This window comes from Saccopteryx leptura, chromosome 2 (genome assembly GCF_036850995.1).
Source record: "Saccopteryx leptura isolate mSacLep1 chromosome 2, mSacLep1_pri_phased_curated, whole genome shotgun sequence".
NCBI classification, from domain to species: Eukaryota; Metazoa; Chordata; class Mammalia; order Chiroptera; family Emballonuridae; genus Saccopteryx; species Saccopteryx leptura.
In genome coordinates this window covers 287,594,637-287,611,335 of record NC_089504.1, presented here as the reverse complement: position 1 = coordinate 287,611,335, position 16,699 = coordinate 287,594,637, and the positions used below count along the sequence as shown (strand labels likewise).

The 16,699-nt window shown below is 45.7% G+C and overlaps 1 protein-coding gene across 5 annotated transcripts in view; it reads right to left on the bottom strand.

Moving 5' to 3' along the window:
• Positions 1-653: 653 nt before the first annotated feature.
• KCNN3 (potassium calcium-activated channel subfamily N member 3) overlaps positions 654-16,699 on the bottom strand; it is a 165,117-nt gene continuing 149,071 nt past the window's right edge. For 4 of the 5 annotated variants that reach the window (XM_066362353.1, XM_066362355.1, XM_066362356.1 and 1 more), the window contains 3 exons: positions 13,244-13,371; positions 12,278-12,347; positions 654-5,912 (listed from right to left, as the gene is read on the bottom strand). In XM_066362353.1, the coding sequence (XP_066218450.1) occupies positions 5,616-5,912; positions 12,278-12,347; positions 13,244-13,371 (495 nt within the window). In that variant the 3' untranslated portion in view covers positions 654-5,615. The remainder of the gene's footprint in view (positions 5,913-12,277; positions 12,348-13,243; positions 13,372-16,699) is intronic. The other variant, XM_066362354.1, reaches the window with a different exon arrangement.

Sequence of the window (16,699 nt, the reverse complement as noted above, 5' to 3'; positions counted from 1 at the left end):
AAAATCTCTTCTGGAATGGCTTGATAGTGTTTAGGATTAAATTAGTCTTCTAAGCTTGGAATAATGTTCTTTAGTCTCTAATAGCCAGGTCTTGGAGAATTAGAATATGGCAGTTCTGTAGGCTGAGGACCCTTGTTCTGGGGAGTCAGGCAATCCCTAGCAGTGATGTGTACTCAGAAACAGTCACTGGGAGAGCAGGCTGACACTTGACCTGCTAGAGACTAATTTGATACAAAACGTTAATTGAAAGTTACAATATATTTTGTAATATAGCAATATATTTCATATTTAAAATAAACTGATATGCTTTCTCCTATCATTAAAAAATAGCAAGCAGTACAGAGGCAAGATGCAAATTCATATTGAAGCTCATCAGATTCTGAATATAAACACTTCAGTTGCTGCGTTTGCCATGACAATGTTTCCTCCATTAACATCCTGTTGTTCTCTTTTGTTGTTCGCTTCTGGTCGGTGCAGAATGAGAGTTCTGGGACCAAAACTGAGCTGCTGTGCCATTAAAAACTGTGTCCAATGAAGGTGAATCAGTCCTGGTTTAGATTCAGAAGCTGAATTAATATGACACAACTAGAGAATGTTATTTATTCCCTGTCCTTCTGTGAATCTGGATGTTGGCTGTTCCAGTCAGATTCAGATTTGATTTGTCATTGATTTTTTTTGGCTATAAATTCAGCATCTCTTTGGGATCATAACTTCAGGTTGATATTGAATTTTGTGCTTTTCCTCCATCAGCCTGGTTGGTCACAACATCTCTTTTGTTTGTTTTGATACATGGCCCAGGTCCAAGATTACAGCTTCCAGAATGCGTTTCTCAGGAGTGTAAGTAAGGGTTGCAGGGCACTTGGCACCTAGGTTGGAGGTCATACGTTGAAGATCTGATAATGGTTTTGTTCAGAGGGAACTCCAGTTCTAGTTTGGGTGCTTCCAGTAATGGTGTAAGAAAAAAAGATCACAGTTATTTTTTTTTCTCTAGTCTGTATATATTTAGATACCATTGCACTGAGTACTTTTTAATAAGCTTCAGTCTACTTCAGTAAAAAGCTACATATTACTTGCCCGACAGAAGTTTAGTGTTAATTTCTATTCATGCAACCTGGCACAAGCTTTCATAATGAAGAGCACTCACCTATATTCTATACCAGAGGCAGACAGTTAATATTGCTATCCCTGTAACATTCCTTTCTTAGTGGTATCAATAATCCCATTTCCATAATGAATACTTTGGCAGCAGTAGCAAAGGAAGGGATACTGTCCAGAGCAGTCATCAAGCAGACTGACTGCATTGGGAGGGAAGGGGCTAGTCTGTGCCTACCAGGAAACTACCAGATAGCTGTCTAAGGTACTGAAACCGAAAGCCACAGAGTCAATAGGGACAGCAAAATGACCACTACCGGCTCCTTAATCTGCTTCTCAGCAACTTCCAGGGAACTAGCATGACTATAGCACTGGGGACATACTTTAGGATTTAAAAGTAGTAACTTAAAAAGATTAGTAACCTACTGGTAGTGCAATACTTTCATAGTGTCCCAGTTGTGGTACTGTGATGGTAGTAATGCCCTTTGTTCTGGGATGAAGCGCTGATTCTTAATTTAGGGTGAACTGTTTGTGGAGGTACACTCTGAAGAGGAGAGAGGTCCTGGACCTGTGAGCTCCCCCTATATTTCTCCCTGATCATCTTATTATCTAGTTGATATACAATAATTACTTTTTGGTAGCTACTGATTGAATTCAGATGTAACATCAAAGTGTGAACTAGATAGAGTCAGTCTGACCTGCCGTTGACAACAATGGTGATTCCATTAAAAATATTTATTGAATACTTTGGACTTATGAATATTAATTATTATCTTCATTTTAAGTACAGATAAACTGAGGTATGAGGTGGTTATATTAATTGGCTAAAGATGTGGATCCAGTGTTAGAATCTTATTTATTCTGATTCTGAATCTCTAGTTTTTTCCTTTTTTGTGATTACTTATTCACAAGAAACTTACTGAAAATGTAAGGGGAAATCCTCAAATATATTAAAGTCATTATTTCTCTCATGCTGTTCCTTCTTGTCCTTAAATGAATAACAAAAGCTTGCACTTGCTCAGCACCTTAGAATTTACTTGCACATACATTTTCTCCACCTCCTAAGTTGCGAGATTGTTGTTACATCTCTGGTCCCTGCTGGGGTCACTAGATAGTGGTGACTCAGATCTTACCCCTCTAGCTCTTTTGGATTATACTCAGTATTTCTGGAGATATGAATTTATGAAGTTACATATTATGAGGATGGCAAGAGCAGTTCATAGATACTTTATGAAAATGTATTCATGATGGTCATACATATATGGCCTTTGAGCCAAAGGTGATTTTTATTTGGATTTCAATCTAAGGAGGAGTGAGCCCCTGGTCTGGTATGATTGAACAACTGATGCTATGTCCTGAAATTCCACTGAGATTAGTGGTCTTAAAGTATCACAGTACATCCCTGACTTTACAGTACATGAAGCTATAATATGGCTTAAGCAATGAGGGGGTGGCTCTGTATTTCCAATTCAAGTGTCTAGATATTTTAAGGAACATTAAGGTACTTTGATCTGTCACTAAGTGATCAGTAAGGTTATAGTAAAGGCTCTGCCACTGGGCCAGCCTCCAGGAGTGGGCAGAACTCAACCAGTTCAATATTAGAGTGAGGTTATCACAATCCACAGATTTTACATATAGCCAATTCTTGAGTAGATAATTAAACCTCCTCCACAATCAAACTTGAAAATAAGGAACAAGAAGGCATGGTATGAGAATCCACCTGCTCCCTTTTCCTATCTGACTGTGATGCTGAAGCACAGTGGAATTAGCCTTAAAGTTGGATGTAGGAGGAATACTACCTGGGTGAGCTACACCCTGGGTAATCAATACCTAAGTCATCAAGGGTTAATTGTACTTACAGGAGAATGGGTAACTTTCCATATAAAGCTGAATTACCAGTACAGAGAAACAGTCTTCCATTTACCATTGCAGGATCAACATGCAAATTTGACCACTTTGTGGGGAAAGATTAAGTATACTTTTTCCAATGATAAATCCATACATAGCTATTGCACTACCAATAGGTCAAGTTATGCCCCAAATGCCCATGTTTCTAAGATGCCGGTGGCTACTGCTACTAGAAATAGCTCCAACCATGTCCTTCACTAGTCTTGCTAGTTTGGTATTCAGGGCTAAACTAAATGTACAATATTCATGAGGGATTACAGAAGAATTATCCACAGACTTGGATGGGTCAATGATGGTCTGTGCACATCTTTGGGCAGAGGGAATGGCAGTGGAATCTTGCATGTCATTTATTTGAAATGAAGACAAAATTGCTATATGTGTGCACATGCACACTCACACACACACATCCAGGGTTACAGCAGAATGGAAAGGACAAATAGGAATGAACAGTTGAGGGCTGTAGGTTAAATGACCAGAATTGGCACACAGTTGACCTGTCAGTGGTCTTCACTTTGTGAAATGGAACGGATGCCACGAAGAAACTACATGGTTATTTCATCTGTTCATCTGTTCAGCTGAACTGTCACTGAAAACAGGAGCACTGTTCTTGGGGTATCAAAAGGAGAGGGATATTTCAGATAGTCAATAGTTAAAAGAACAAGTAAAAAAAATAGAAAAAACCAATAGTGAGTGTGGCATCTGCGGTATGCAAAACAACCAGTGAAAATGTTCGAAGGGATTATCAAAATAAAGAGGAGGCCATTAAAGGAACAGCAACAGCAATAAAAATAGATAAACGAAGAAGTTTAGCAAGAGACCAGATCTTGAAAGCCTTAGTTCTAGGATCATCTACCTTTTTTGGATTTCCTAGTCCTTAGAGACCAGTGCCACAGAGGCACACCCTGTACAGCCAGACACTGCCTTTGGAACGGCGATGATGTCCTCTGCAAAGTGAAGCCCAACAGGGCAACCGTACACACAGAACGCCCTTTTGTTTTACCCTAAACAGATGAAATATTCCATGCAGTATCACTTAACTTCCCACAAGCAGATGTCAAAGACCTCAGAAAAAGAAAGTGATGAATGGCACGATGGCTGTCACATCACAAATGTGGAGTTAGGTTACAGAGCAATGACAGTGTTTTGCTTCTACAAGCCCACTCCTCACAATGCCTGTCACTGTACTGGATATTAATATTTCTGAAGTCTCTTGGAGTTTGAGAGATATTAGAATAGTTTTTGCACCAAGGTTAACATGGCACAGTAGGAACAGGCTACTGACAAATCCATGTCATCTTACCCAACCCACAAGGTTCCCTTAAGGGCTCCCTTTATTCTCATGATCTTTCATTTTGAGGTGATTTCAGGTCAGGTAGAAGGGACCACATTAGGCACTTGACCCTTTTGTACTCTGACCATCTGGACCTGGAAACCTGTTGCTGGGTTAATCTAGCTGAGCAAGTCGCCAGGCAGTGCATCTATTCATTCAGGTGTCACTAGGTCACAGCTGTCTGTGCATGTGTAGGCACATGTGCACAGTCTGTCTCCCATCCCTCACATGCACACACCTGCTCATATGCTCCATGGGAACATACTTGTTTGGATAGCAGAAGAAAACTCTGCAAAGCTGTTATTTTTAGAAGGCAGCTTATCCCTCCAGAATGCCAACAATTTTAGCTTGGCATCATCTCAAACCGAGCAAACACAGCGCTTCCAGGAGGAAGCAACCTGTATCGTGTCTGAAGGGACCTGCAGCTTCTGTGAAGCTCAGAATGTGGTCAACACCAGCAAAGTTCCTGAACTGAAAGCACCTACATTCGGATTCAAACCAAGTCAACACACATTTAGAGAGTGCCTACTGTGTGCAGGGTAATGTACCAGGTCCCTTCTCATTTGCATCAAATTCAAACAAGAAAAGACCTGGGTTGAATGTGGGACGTGTGTGTGTGTGTGTGTGTGTGTGTACACACATGCTTGCAAACACACAGGTTCATATGAGTATTGATATTAGATGGAAAATCTGACTTTTTATGTTTCTGATTTTTTTTTTCTGTCTCGATTGGGTTTTATGATTGTATAAGGTATGGGAGGAAAGAATGCTTGTTTTGGCAAGTTGCGGACAGCTCTCTTTTCCTTATGTCATCCAGCGCCTTCTTCAGACAAAAGGAAAAGAAAAAGAGGTGTGCTCGAGGACCCCAGTGGCGAGGAGCCCACTCCCCAAGCCTGACATGCCCCTCCCCCAGGGAGACCCTTTTCTGCATGGTGCACTGTTGGCCACTTCCGTGCATCTGACTCCCAGCCCCCCGTGTGAACACCTGAGATTGAGCGTGGATTTCTGTTCTCCACCAACTCTGCAGCAAGGGCCCCGCCAGAGGCGTCACTTCCTGTCATCTCAGCTTCCTGCTCCCAAGTTGAGGCACCTAAACAGAGATTAGATTTCTGGTTTCAAGGCATATCAAACCAAGCACGCTGAATGAACATGAGTTAGTTAATTAGCTCGGTCTCTCTTCTTTACATTCCCTGGTCTCCGTGTTCCTTGATGGCAAAGTGACCAGGAGAGAGTTGATTTGCATCTTAAGACCTATGGGTAATGCTTCTGGAGTGGGGAGGTTTATTTAGCAACTGCTTGAACTTGTGTATGGGGTCGGGAAGGAGGTGGAGCTGACCCCAATCGGGCTGTCGGAGAGTGGGGTGTGGGTAGTGCCCACTGCCACGCTGACACCCCGGGCCTCGATGATGGCAGATAGCAGCTGCTGCTGCTGCTGGCGCAGCGTGTCCGCGATGAGCAAGGGCAGGGAATTGAAGCTGGCAGTGAGATGCTCCAGCTTGGACTCCAGGCTCCCAATTTGCTTCTCTAGGTCTTCACTCCGATCATTGAGTTCTGTGATTAAGTCATACATGACATTCTGCATCTGTACGGAGAGGCAGAGAGATGAGAGACAGGGAGATGACAGGTCATCACAGAGAAATCTGCAATGGGAAAAATGAAAAACTCCTCCAGATCACAACAGGAGCAACTTCCACCCCAGAGATTCCCGATGTGGCCAAGAAGAAGCAGCTCAAGGGGAATAATGTTATTTTCCCCCTCATTACAAAAATAATGCATACTAATTATAACAAGATATTAGAGAATATATATAATAAAAAAGAAGCAGCACTCTTTTCTTAAATGGAGCGAGTCTCTACATCATTCTCATGTTCTTATTCTTCCCAACCTCTCAGCACATGTGGTGCTGGCCCCTGATGATTAAAGAGAAGGCACTGGTGGGGAGTGGACAATAAAACAGACTTACAGTTGGTAGGCCAGGGTTCAAGTACAAGTTTGAAGCTCACTAATAGTGTGCCCCTTAACCTCTGTGAACCCTGGTTTCCTTATAAAACAGGTGTTAATAATAACTACACTTCGTTATGAAGCTATTGTAGCCCTGCCCGTTTTCAACACAGCAGCCAGAATGTACAACATATAGCCACACTCACTCCTGGGACCTGGACCTTAGTGACAGGGAGCTGTGTCACTGAGGTGACAGCCCCACCTTGGTCTGGTCAATGAGGAGGTACACAGCCTCAATCTGCGACATCCCTGAAGGGACCGTCCACCTCCACAGGTCGCCTGAGGCCTCTGTCAATTGTATCCCAGTTCAAGCTCTCCCTCTGCCCCGTCCTGCTTCTCTTTCTTCCTGACAGGTGTCCCAATAAACCTGTGCTCAGTGCATTCGCCAGTGGTCCAGGGACCCAACCAATCACCAGTGCTCCCCCCACATCCCATGTCTGACAACCTTGCCTCCAACAAGCACCCTCTTAAAAATCACCTTCTCAATGGAGCCATGCCGACACCCTGCTCACCCTACCAAACCTTGTTGCACCCCCACCGCCGAGCCCACTAACCCTGCTCTCCTCTTTCCGTCTTCCATGCCACCTTCTAATGCATGAGCTAATTTGCTTTCTCCTGATTATTGCTGTTCTGTCATCTCCCACAAGAAGGAAAGCTCCTCCAGGGTGGGGACATTTGCCTGCTGTGCCCACTGATGGGTACAAGGGGCCTAAAACAGTGCCTAAGACATAGGAGATGCTCAACTAACATTTTTTTTTTTTGTATTTTTCTGAAGCTGGAAACGGGGAGGCAGTCAGACAGACTCCCGCATGCACCCGACCGGGATCCACCCGGCACGCCCACCAGGGGGTGATGCTCTGCCCACCAGGGGGAGATGCTCTGCCCCTCCAGGGCGTCACTCTGTCGCGACCAGAGCCACTCTAGTGCCTGGGGCAAAGGCCAAGGAGCCATCCCCAGCGCCCGGGCCATCTTTTGCTCCAATGGAGCCTTGGCTGCAGGAGAGGAAGAGAGAGACAGAGAGGAAGGAGAGGGGGAGGGGTGGAGAAGCAGATGGGTGCCTCTCCTGTGTGCCCTGGCCGGGAATCAAACCCGGGACTTCCGCACGCCAGGCCGACGCTCCACCACTGAGCCAACCGGCCAGAGCCTCAACTAACATTTTTTGATGGACAAATATACCATAACTTAAGGGGGTCTGGTGCACACAATTGTCACTAAAAGATGATGGGAGAGCCAGTGAGTGAATCAAGTCCTGGCACAAGTAAAATTCACCACCCCTGCCACCCTTTGGCCAAGGTAGCAGTTTTAGTGATGGAGACAGACCTTTAGCACCAGCAATTACTTCCATATACCACAAAGTTTCTCAGTGTTCATCACCGAGGCCTAAGTGCCAAGGAAGTCAGAGCTCGGGTCCAGCAGGACTCCTGAGCAGGTGCTCAGCAAGTGCCTGTGAGTGAATAAGAAAGAGGTGAGCGAGCAGGAGAGCAAAGCAGTCCTGCAGGGAGCGGAAAGAAATAAAATGTGAAAGCAAAACAATACACTGGCCTTCAAGAGTTAAGTTGTAAAACCAGGTCAGAGCAGAGCTAAGCAAAGGGGGCTCATGCCAAGGATCCCTTTTTCCTTCCTGAATTTGCTCTTTGCCATGAGAGGCAGTATCGTACATCAGGTTCTCCTGACCGGAAACCTGGGCATCATCTTCTCCCTCACCCCTCACAGCTCACCAGTCGAAAGTCCTGCCTACCTCTCCCATAAAGATCCCTCAGAATCAACTCATTTAACTGCAACCAAACCACTTCCGTTTCAACCAGAACCATCCAGCAGCCTGCAGCGGACTCTTATCAGGCAATGCTCTGATTGTAATCTGGCTTCCCGGATTGGGGTATAGAGCCCCTGTCTACATGACAGCCACATCTCTCCCACAAACTGACACATGCTATCGGACTGGAAAGCAAGGTTCACGAGCATCTTCACCCTCCCAGGTGTTCCAGTGGCTGTGACAGCAGAGGGCCGGGTCGCAAGTGGCTTTGTGCCATGTCCCCCTCCCACCACCAGGGACTGTGGCTCTTAGAGCTTCTGATCATCTGCCAGCGATACCCTGGTTCTATTTCACCTGAAATTTCAAATTACTCTGGAAGATACAGAAACACTGGTGCCCTCAGAGGCCCAGAGAATAAGAAATAAGGTGAGAGAGAAAAAAAGAGGAGTAAAGGCAGGTGGCAAGTATGAGAAACCAGAGAGGAGGTGAGGGAAAGAGGGGTTGAAAATGTAGCAATACCTTCCCAGCCGATGGCACGCCCCACAGGAACTGACGGGGACCCCAAAGAGCGGTCCCAGAGGTAGGATGAAGGCAGGGATGCCCTTGCGAGAACAGGACACTGTTGTGGACGACCTCAGAAGAGAGGGTGGCTTTGGACGTGAAAGTGCTCCCTTCATTAATTAACATTCAAGAACCTCTTCAAGGTGCCCATTCTTCCCGGAATGTACAAAACCGCAAATTCATCTGACCACAGGGCACCCTGACGAGCTCGGGACCGAGGTCGGGCCCCTGGGTCTTGGCTCCAGCACTGCCGTTTGCCAACTGCTTGACCTTGGGACGGTCACTTTGTTCCTTTGGATCTTGGTTTTCTCATCTATATTCATAATCAGAACAACCATTTGCAAACCCTTTATAATTTACAAAGCCTTTTCACAGATATCATCTCACTTGATCACTTAAGCCTCAGACACTCGGAATAGTTTTTACATTTCAGTTGAGGAAATTGAAGTTAGGAAATAAAGAGCCCAACCCTCCCAGCCCTTCCACCGCCTCTTCATTATAGCAACTAATACTTGGAGGCCACGTGACGTTTTCTCTTCATCTAGAGGGGACCAAAGGGCAGGGCTGGAAAGGTGGTGAGCTGGGAAGGAGAACAAAGCACAGAAAGAAAAGAGAGAGAGAACACAGCATTATCGACTTCCCTGTACCGTTGCTTGGTGACAGGAGGCCTGGGGGAATGTGGACCAATAGGAAATTGCTAAGCTGCTAAGCTGCTGCCAGGACCTTGGTGAGTCTCCTGGGAGGAAAAGACAAAGCCTGGATATAACATCAGCACTCCTTCTCTCCAGGTCTCACACCACCCTGCCCTGTGGAAGTCTTCCCTTGACCCTCTCCTCCACATCCTTTCCAGATAACTCATTCCCAGATTATTGATGTACGCCCTCTCTCACGTTCACACGAGCCTCTTTCCAATTCGTGGAGGTTTCTCTTCACCCTGTCTGCCCCTCGCTAGGCCCACTCCTATGAGATGCTGCGGCTCGCACTGAAGAAATGCAGGCTTGAAAGTTCAGTTTGCCTGATGGTCCTGGGCCTGTCAAGTCAGAGGTGAGGTAGGAAATGCTGCTACTTCTAGAAGAAATGTCTTGGGGTATGCTGTGGGGCCATTCCTGCATCTCACGGGGTGGGCCCCCACCATGTTAGCCATACATGACCCTCTTCCTGGCCACATCTGATTGGTCCGAGGGTGGACACATGACCCAAACTGGTCAGTCATCTCATCTCTTCTGAGAGTTTAGAATGAAAATCAACAGACAGCCAACTGTCTTTGCCTGTGGCTAGAACCAGAACACTTACTCTCTGGACAGGGCCTGCCGTGGCCTGCCGTGGAGACAGGGGCGAGGGGAGGGTGAGAAAGAGAGTACTGAAGCAGGAGCTTCAACCGAAGGAGAGAGCAGAGAGGGTGAGAGAGTATTTCCTGCCTGTGAGGGCTTCCCAGGTTGGGTTCTAGTTAGTTCCTTCCCGAAGCTGACCACATACCTGCTTTGAGGTTCTGCCTGGAATGATACTTTGTTGTATCCTTATAATAAATGCCTCCATTTTTAAACTGAGTCCCAGGGCGTTTCTGATACAGGATACACCTAAGACCCCAGGGGGCTCCCTCCCTCCCCTCTCAGGAGCCCTGCACTCTACCTCAGTGCCCCCTCCAAAGGCACACAGGCCTGTGGCTTCCCCACTGTACAAGCCGTGCATTCCCTGATTGGAGTCCCCCACTCTCCCGGGGCCTGGGGACCCTTTCTATGGCTTGATCCCTCACTGAACAAAGTGCCTGCACCTGGCCCGACAACCGGCAATTCCTCTGATTGTACCCTCTTTTGCAAAGAGTGTTTAATTTGCCTGAGGGGCTTTCCCTTGCTTACCCAGGGAACATGTGCCATTATGATAATTGACATCTGCTAGAATATTCTGTCAGCCTGGCTCAGGGCTGTACACTTGATATACGATGTCTATCAGGAGTCAATGAGGAGGGTCTGCGGGGGCGGGTGGGGGCCTTCAGTGGCGCCCACGCTCCGCTCCACCAGCAGGGCAGCCTTAGGTTCCTTCACTTCAGGGATTTGCAAGAGGAGCAAGTTTCTTTACAGTATTTATGCAGAATGATGGTGTGATACCCAGCCCCAGGGCTCTCCGAGGTGGACTCTCATTTTTGGCATCTTTATATTCATCATAGGCTACTGGCCAACAATTTGGGCCAGAAAATCTGGGTTATTAGGATTGAAGGATGCAAGAAAATGAATGTCCAATTATAACAGCAAATCGGAAGGATTTTTCTGGGTGTGACCTCAACAGTATCATGGCCATTCCTGTGCAAACTTAAGATCATCTTAGAAGCCCTCAACATTCAGCTAATAAAACAACATGCTGAAAAGATTTAGGAGATCAGCTAATTAATTCCAAGCATAAAAACATGAGCAACTGAATTTAAGAAATAAATGCCAGTGCTTAACCAGTGGTGACGCAGTGGATAGAGCACCAACTTGGGACACTGAGGTCCCAGGTTTGAAACCCTGAGGTTGCCAGATTGAGCACAGGCTCACAAACTTGAGTGTAAGATTGCTGACTTGAGGTCGCTGATCATTGACATGAACCTGTGGTCACTGGCTTGAAACCAAAGGTCATTGATTTGAAGCCCAAGGTCACTGGTTGAGCAAGGGATCACTGGCTCTGCTGTAGCCCCCCAGTCAAGACACGTATGAGAAGCAATCAATGAATAACTAAAGTGCCGCAACTATGAGTTGATGCTTCTCATCTCTCTCCCTTCCTGTCTGTCTCTCTCTACTGCTACTACTACTACTCTCTCTCTCACTAAAAAAGAAAAAGAAAGAAAGAAAAAAGAAACAAGTGCTAGGTTTTTTTAAAATTTTTTTTTACTTTATTTATTTATTTTTTAGAGAGGAAAGAGAGAAGGGGGGAGGAGCTGGAAGCATCAACTCCCATATGTGCCTTGACCAGACAAGCCCAGGGTTTCGGGCCGGCGACCTCAGCATTTCCAGGTCGACGCTTTATCCACTGCGCCACCACAGGTCAGGCACAAGTGCTAGGTTTTAAAAGACAACTAAACACACTAGTAGACTACAGATGTTAATAACTTGAACCTAGATTATTATTATTATATTATTTTATTAAGTGAGAGGTGGGAGGGCGGGGAGGCAGGGAGGCAGAGAGACGGACTCCCACATGCGCCCTGACCGGGATCCATCCAGCAAGCCCACTACAGGGCGATGCTCTGCGCATCTGGGGCCGCTGCTTCGTTGCTCCAAACAGAGCTATTTCAGTGCCTGAGGCGAGGCCATGGAGCCATCCTCAGTGCCTAGGGCCAACTTGCTTGAACCATTTGAGCCATGACTGCAGGAGGGGAAGAGAAAGAGAGAGAGAGAAAAGGGAGAGGGGTGGAGAAGTAGATGGGCACTTCTCCTGTATGCCCTGACTGGGAACTTCCACACGCTGGGCTGACACTCTACCACTGAGCCAACCGGCCAGGGCCAAACCTAGATTATTTTTTAACCAAAGAGTTTTTCTTTGTTTTCCCATCCTGCACTGCGCAGTTTGAACATTGCTCATCTTCACAGCCACATCTGAGAAGTCTAAATGCCAGCATCTGACAACTATTTAGGATGTCTTTAGATTTTGCCACTCACCTTGGAAAGGTCCACCAGAGTGTTGGCTTGGTCGCTCAACTTCCTCTGCTCCATCTTGACACTCCTCAGCCTGTGGAGAGAGTTGTAACCGCCGTAGTCTTCAAGTGCATGTTAAGGTTTAGCCCCACAAGCAGAGTCCACATTCACGTTAGTTAATCTAGTTTTGGAACCCAGCATGGGGACCTCAGATATGGGTGGCAGCTGACCAGAACCAAGGGCTTGCCAGGTCCCGAAGAAATTAAAATTTGTTTCCATGTATGCTTGCCTTCACTCACTTTGGTTTCCTCACTAGTCCCAGGTCACTTTCCAGCCTCTGTGCCTTTATCTAGGCCAGGCATCCCCAAACTACAGCCTGCGGGCTGCATGCGGCCCCCTGAGGCCATTTATCTGCCGCCCCCCTCGCACTTCTGGAAGTGGCACCTCTTTCATTGGTGGTCAGTGAGAAGAGCACTGTATGTGGCAGCCCTCCAACGGTCTGAGGGACAGTGAACTGGCCCCCAGTGTAAAAAGTTTGGGGACTCCTGATCTAGGCTGTGCTTTCTACCTTGAATGGCCTATACTTCACCTTTCAGGGTTTCCCCAAAACCCCCAGATCAGAATAACTGTTTTCATCCTCTACTTTATCACTGTACTTTTAAAATAAGTCTCCTATAGAAAGCACTGACCACAATTTGTTCTGCTTTGAGTTGCAACATGGGGTGTGTGTGTGAACTGCCAGCACCCTTAAAGGCTCTTATTCTAATTTTCACCTTCCACAGCAACCTGCCCAGTATCTGGCAGTGGCAGTTGCACCAATGAATGAACAGAGTGATCTGGGTTCTATTCACTGCCCCCAGTGCTTATTGAGTGGAAGCAAATGGATTTCTCCTGGGCTTTCAAGTGTACAAGGAGATATTGGCAGAGCTGTGGGAGGCTCAGCCCTCCTAATCTGGGTGTCTGATGGCCAAGCTTCCCTGGCATACTCACTGGTGGATGGCTTGGAGGAACTTCCTCTGGTGTTTCCTGACTTTGGCATGGTCTATCTTCTTTAGCAGCTTTGTGTGTTTATAGATGAGCCACGTTTCCCGAAGGACATTGGCTGCAGCATTCTTGATCTAAGGAAAAATAAATAAAGCAGGTTGCTATCAGGTTAATTTTCCTACTTTCAGATAAATGTTTTTCTGTTTGCTGATATAGTCTGCCTTATGGGGAAACGATTCTACAATGATCTAATTCCTTAATCAAATCATGAACTCTTAGGATGGATGATTAAAATTCATCCCTTACTAATCCTGTATTGGATGCAGTACACTGGAGCCTGAAGTTCAGGGGTGTTTCTTGTTCTTTCTTAATTATGTCAGGACTGCCTCTCGACTGCTGTTGCTGGTGCTATATTTAGATAAGCTGCATTAACAAGACCTGGGGCCTGGGGCACCGTTTGAATAGATAAATATATACCACTGCTGCCCTTGCACGCAGAGTTCCAGCTCTACCTGAGACTTCCATTTAGTGCACATGGTACATTTTTTGCATTCAGAGAGTGAACAGATTTCCTATCAGCTGGAGATTTTTAAAGGCCTTTGAGTTAGTCTTTCCTACCAAACAGGACAATAGATGTCAACAAGCCCGTTATTTCGTTTCCCAAATGACCAAAAACATTTACACTGCAATTTTACATGTAACTGTAATTGCGTTACACTGAAATAATTTAAAGCAGTATCTGAAAATCGGTAAAATATTTAGGTGTGAAAACAGAGCTGCCTCTTCCCCAAGGCTGGCTCGTTCACTGTGCACTGCAATCACACGTTTCAACATATGACACTGTGATCTGTTGACATGGAAACCACTGATATCACCTGGCCTGAGACTGAGCTGAGACACATCGATGGCATCCAGATGGCTGGGGACAAAGTTTTAGTCCAAACACAGACATCTTCAGCAATTAGTTACAAGAGCAAAAGGAAACATTTCTTATTAAGCACAAGCTAAACAGATTTTTGGTTCACCATTCCCATTTCTGTCAGCCATGCAAATTGGCACAGGCCCGGGGCCTGGAAGTAAGTAGGCTAGCCTAGTAGAAATCAAGTTACTAGCCAGAAAAGATTTTAATAAAACTGGAGAGTACAGACCTGCTTCTTCAGACTGACATCAACAGATGGGACGTTGTTAAAATACTGAGGCATGTGGGAAGGCCTAGGAAACATCATTCTGCAGGCTGATAACTTTTGTGTGTATATGTTTTAAAAATTTATTACTAAGGTTGGATTACATTTTTCATTGGCGCAGAAGTGACATTTTAAAAAGAACAGCTAAGTCTTCTCAGACATGTCTAAGTGACATAAATATTGCTTTTTTGTTCAGTTAAAGTCCACTGTGAAAATGGTTTTAATGACTTAATTGCTCCCCTCTGATAATTTCTTGCTTGAAAGAAAACAGGTAGAGTCGAGTATAAGCTGGAATAGTGAGTGTCCAGGCGAGCGGGGGGAAGTGGAGGAGGGAGTGGTCTCGGGGTACTGTCCAGGGCCTGAGGCGATAGTGGCCAGGCTGCACGGAAGGGAGCCCCTTCTCTCTGTATAGCACATTCTCCTGCTGTCTTTTGCAGTGAGAGGGCAACTTAACACATGCTCTCTTCAGTTTCCCTGGGTACTTAGCCTCTAAGGAAAGCCTCACAGAAAAACAGCAGGGAAAAACCCTGCCGTGGCCTCTAGAATGACCAGCAGAGCCCCGGCTCCAACAGTCTTCTCTTTGGGTAGAGTTAAGGAATATCAGTGCTGATGGGCCTTTGACAATCGTCTCTGTGTTGGTGTGGAACACACATTTGCAGTTGAAAAGACTGCAAGTGAATTCTTGTTTCAGTAGTTATTAAGCAGTTGAGGAGTAAATGCTTAATTATATATAAGCTAGGAAAAATAAATCCTCACTTTAAGGGTCGGTAAGAGGCTCAGAGGAGGCAGTGATGATGGTCTGAAGCTAACAGCTAACATTACCAGGCACAGGTCTGAGTACTTCATGTGTGTGAAATCAGTTAATCTTCACAACAGTCCCATTGGGCAGGTATTCATATTATTCCCATTTTATGGATGAAGAAACTGAGACACAGACCAAGACCATAAAGTTCTAAATGACAAACTGAGTCAACATGGATTTAAGTGTTACATAAACTGTAAAAACACTGATATTAGTTACCGTCTAGCCGAAACCCCTATTTAAAAGGGACCAGCTTCAGAGACAGGATGTGAGGGCCAGAATCACACAGCTAGCTAATGGCAAAGTCAAAACAAGAGCCAGGTCCAAGAAGAGCATAAGGTTTTCATATGGTCTGAAGAATGACCTGACTAGATTTCATCTCTACACAAACAAAATTATTTCCTGTTTTCTAGCATCAAGGAATTGGAAAGGACATTAGAAAAATTTTAAATCATCTTGGCCTTTACTTAGCAATATGACAGAACAGGAAGTCCATGTCCTACACATAACTTCAGCCCAAATGTGAGGTACTGAAATCACAGCACAGCCTGGGCAGCTGAGAGAGGCAGTCACATCATCTTTATGGGTCTGAACAGGAGGCCCCTGTGTATTCGGGAAAGTGATGTTAAATGCAAGCTCTGGTACTGACTCCAAAATTAATTGCTAGCAAGCAGCCTGGCATGAAGCTAAGTAGATCAATATCTACAAAAGAAAAAGAAATAGGCTTTTAACTGCACTGCGTTTTCCCAGGTTGGCAGTAACTGCTACTGCGACCAGGGTCTCCCCTCAATTCACCTGGCTGACGAGCATCGTCAGGATGGGGGGCGGTTGAGGTCATGCACCTTTTCTGGGATTCACTGAGCCCTTGATGGGGGCTGGTGTACCCTCTGAGCTCTCCTGGCAGGCAAGGACACCAGGGCCCAAAGGTGCTCCTCGGGGTGGGATGGGTGAGGGCACTGGGAAAACCTGAGCAAGGCTGGCCGCAGTCAGATGGGCTCAGGGAGAGTTAGAAGAGGGCCTTTGTGTGTGGATGGCTGGCTGTTCTGTTTACCAAACCTGTGAGCTGATTGTTTCTTCTCCATATGTTCTCTACCAAAAATAAAGTATGCTTTCATTCTGATGAAGGCCAGAGAACGGGTTCAGTGACCTGCAAAGTTTAGGAAGGGCTCTAAGATTAATGGAGTTGAACAAGAAAGTCATCCAAATGTGATCTTGCAAATAATAGTAACAGCTAACAATTACTGAGCACTTACTATGTGCTGGGCTCTGTGCTATAAACACCTTATGTCGATTATTATCTCCTCCTTGGATCCATTGCTAAACCTCCCTGGGACTTAATTTTCTTATTTAGTCCTTCAAAAAACATTTACTAAGCCCCTACGATGCGGCAGACACTGTTCTAAAAAGTGAGAACACCATGATGCACAGATCCATAACATTCAAGCCCTCGTGGTGTTTCTAACTTTGTGGAGACAG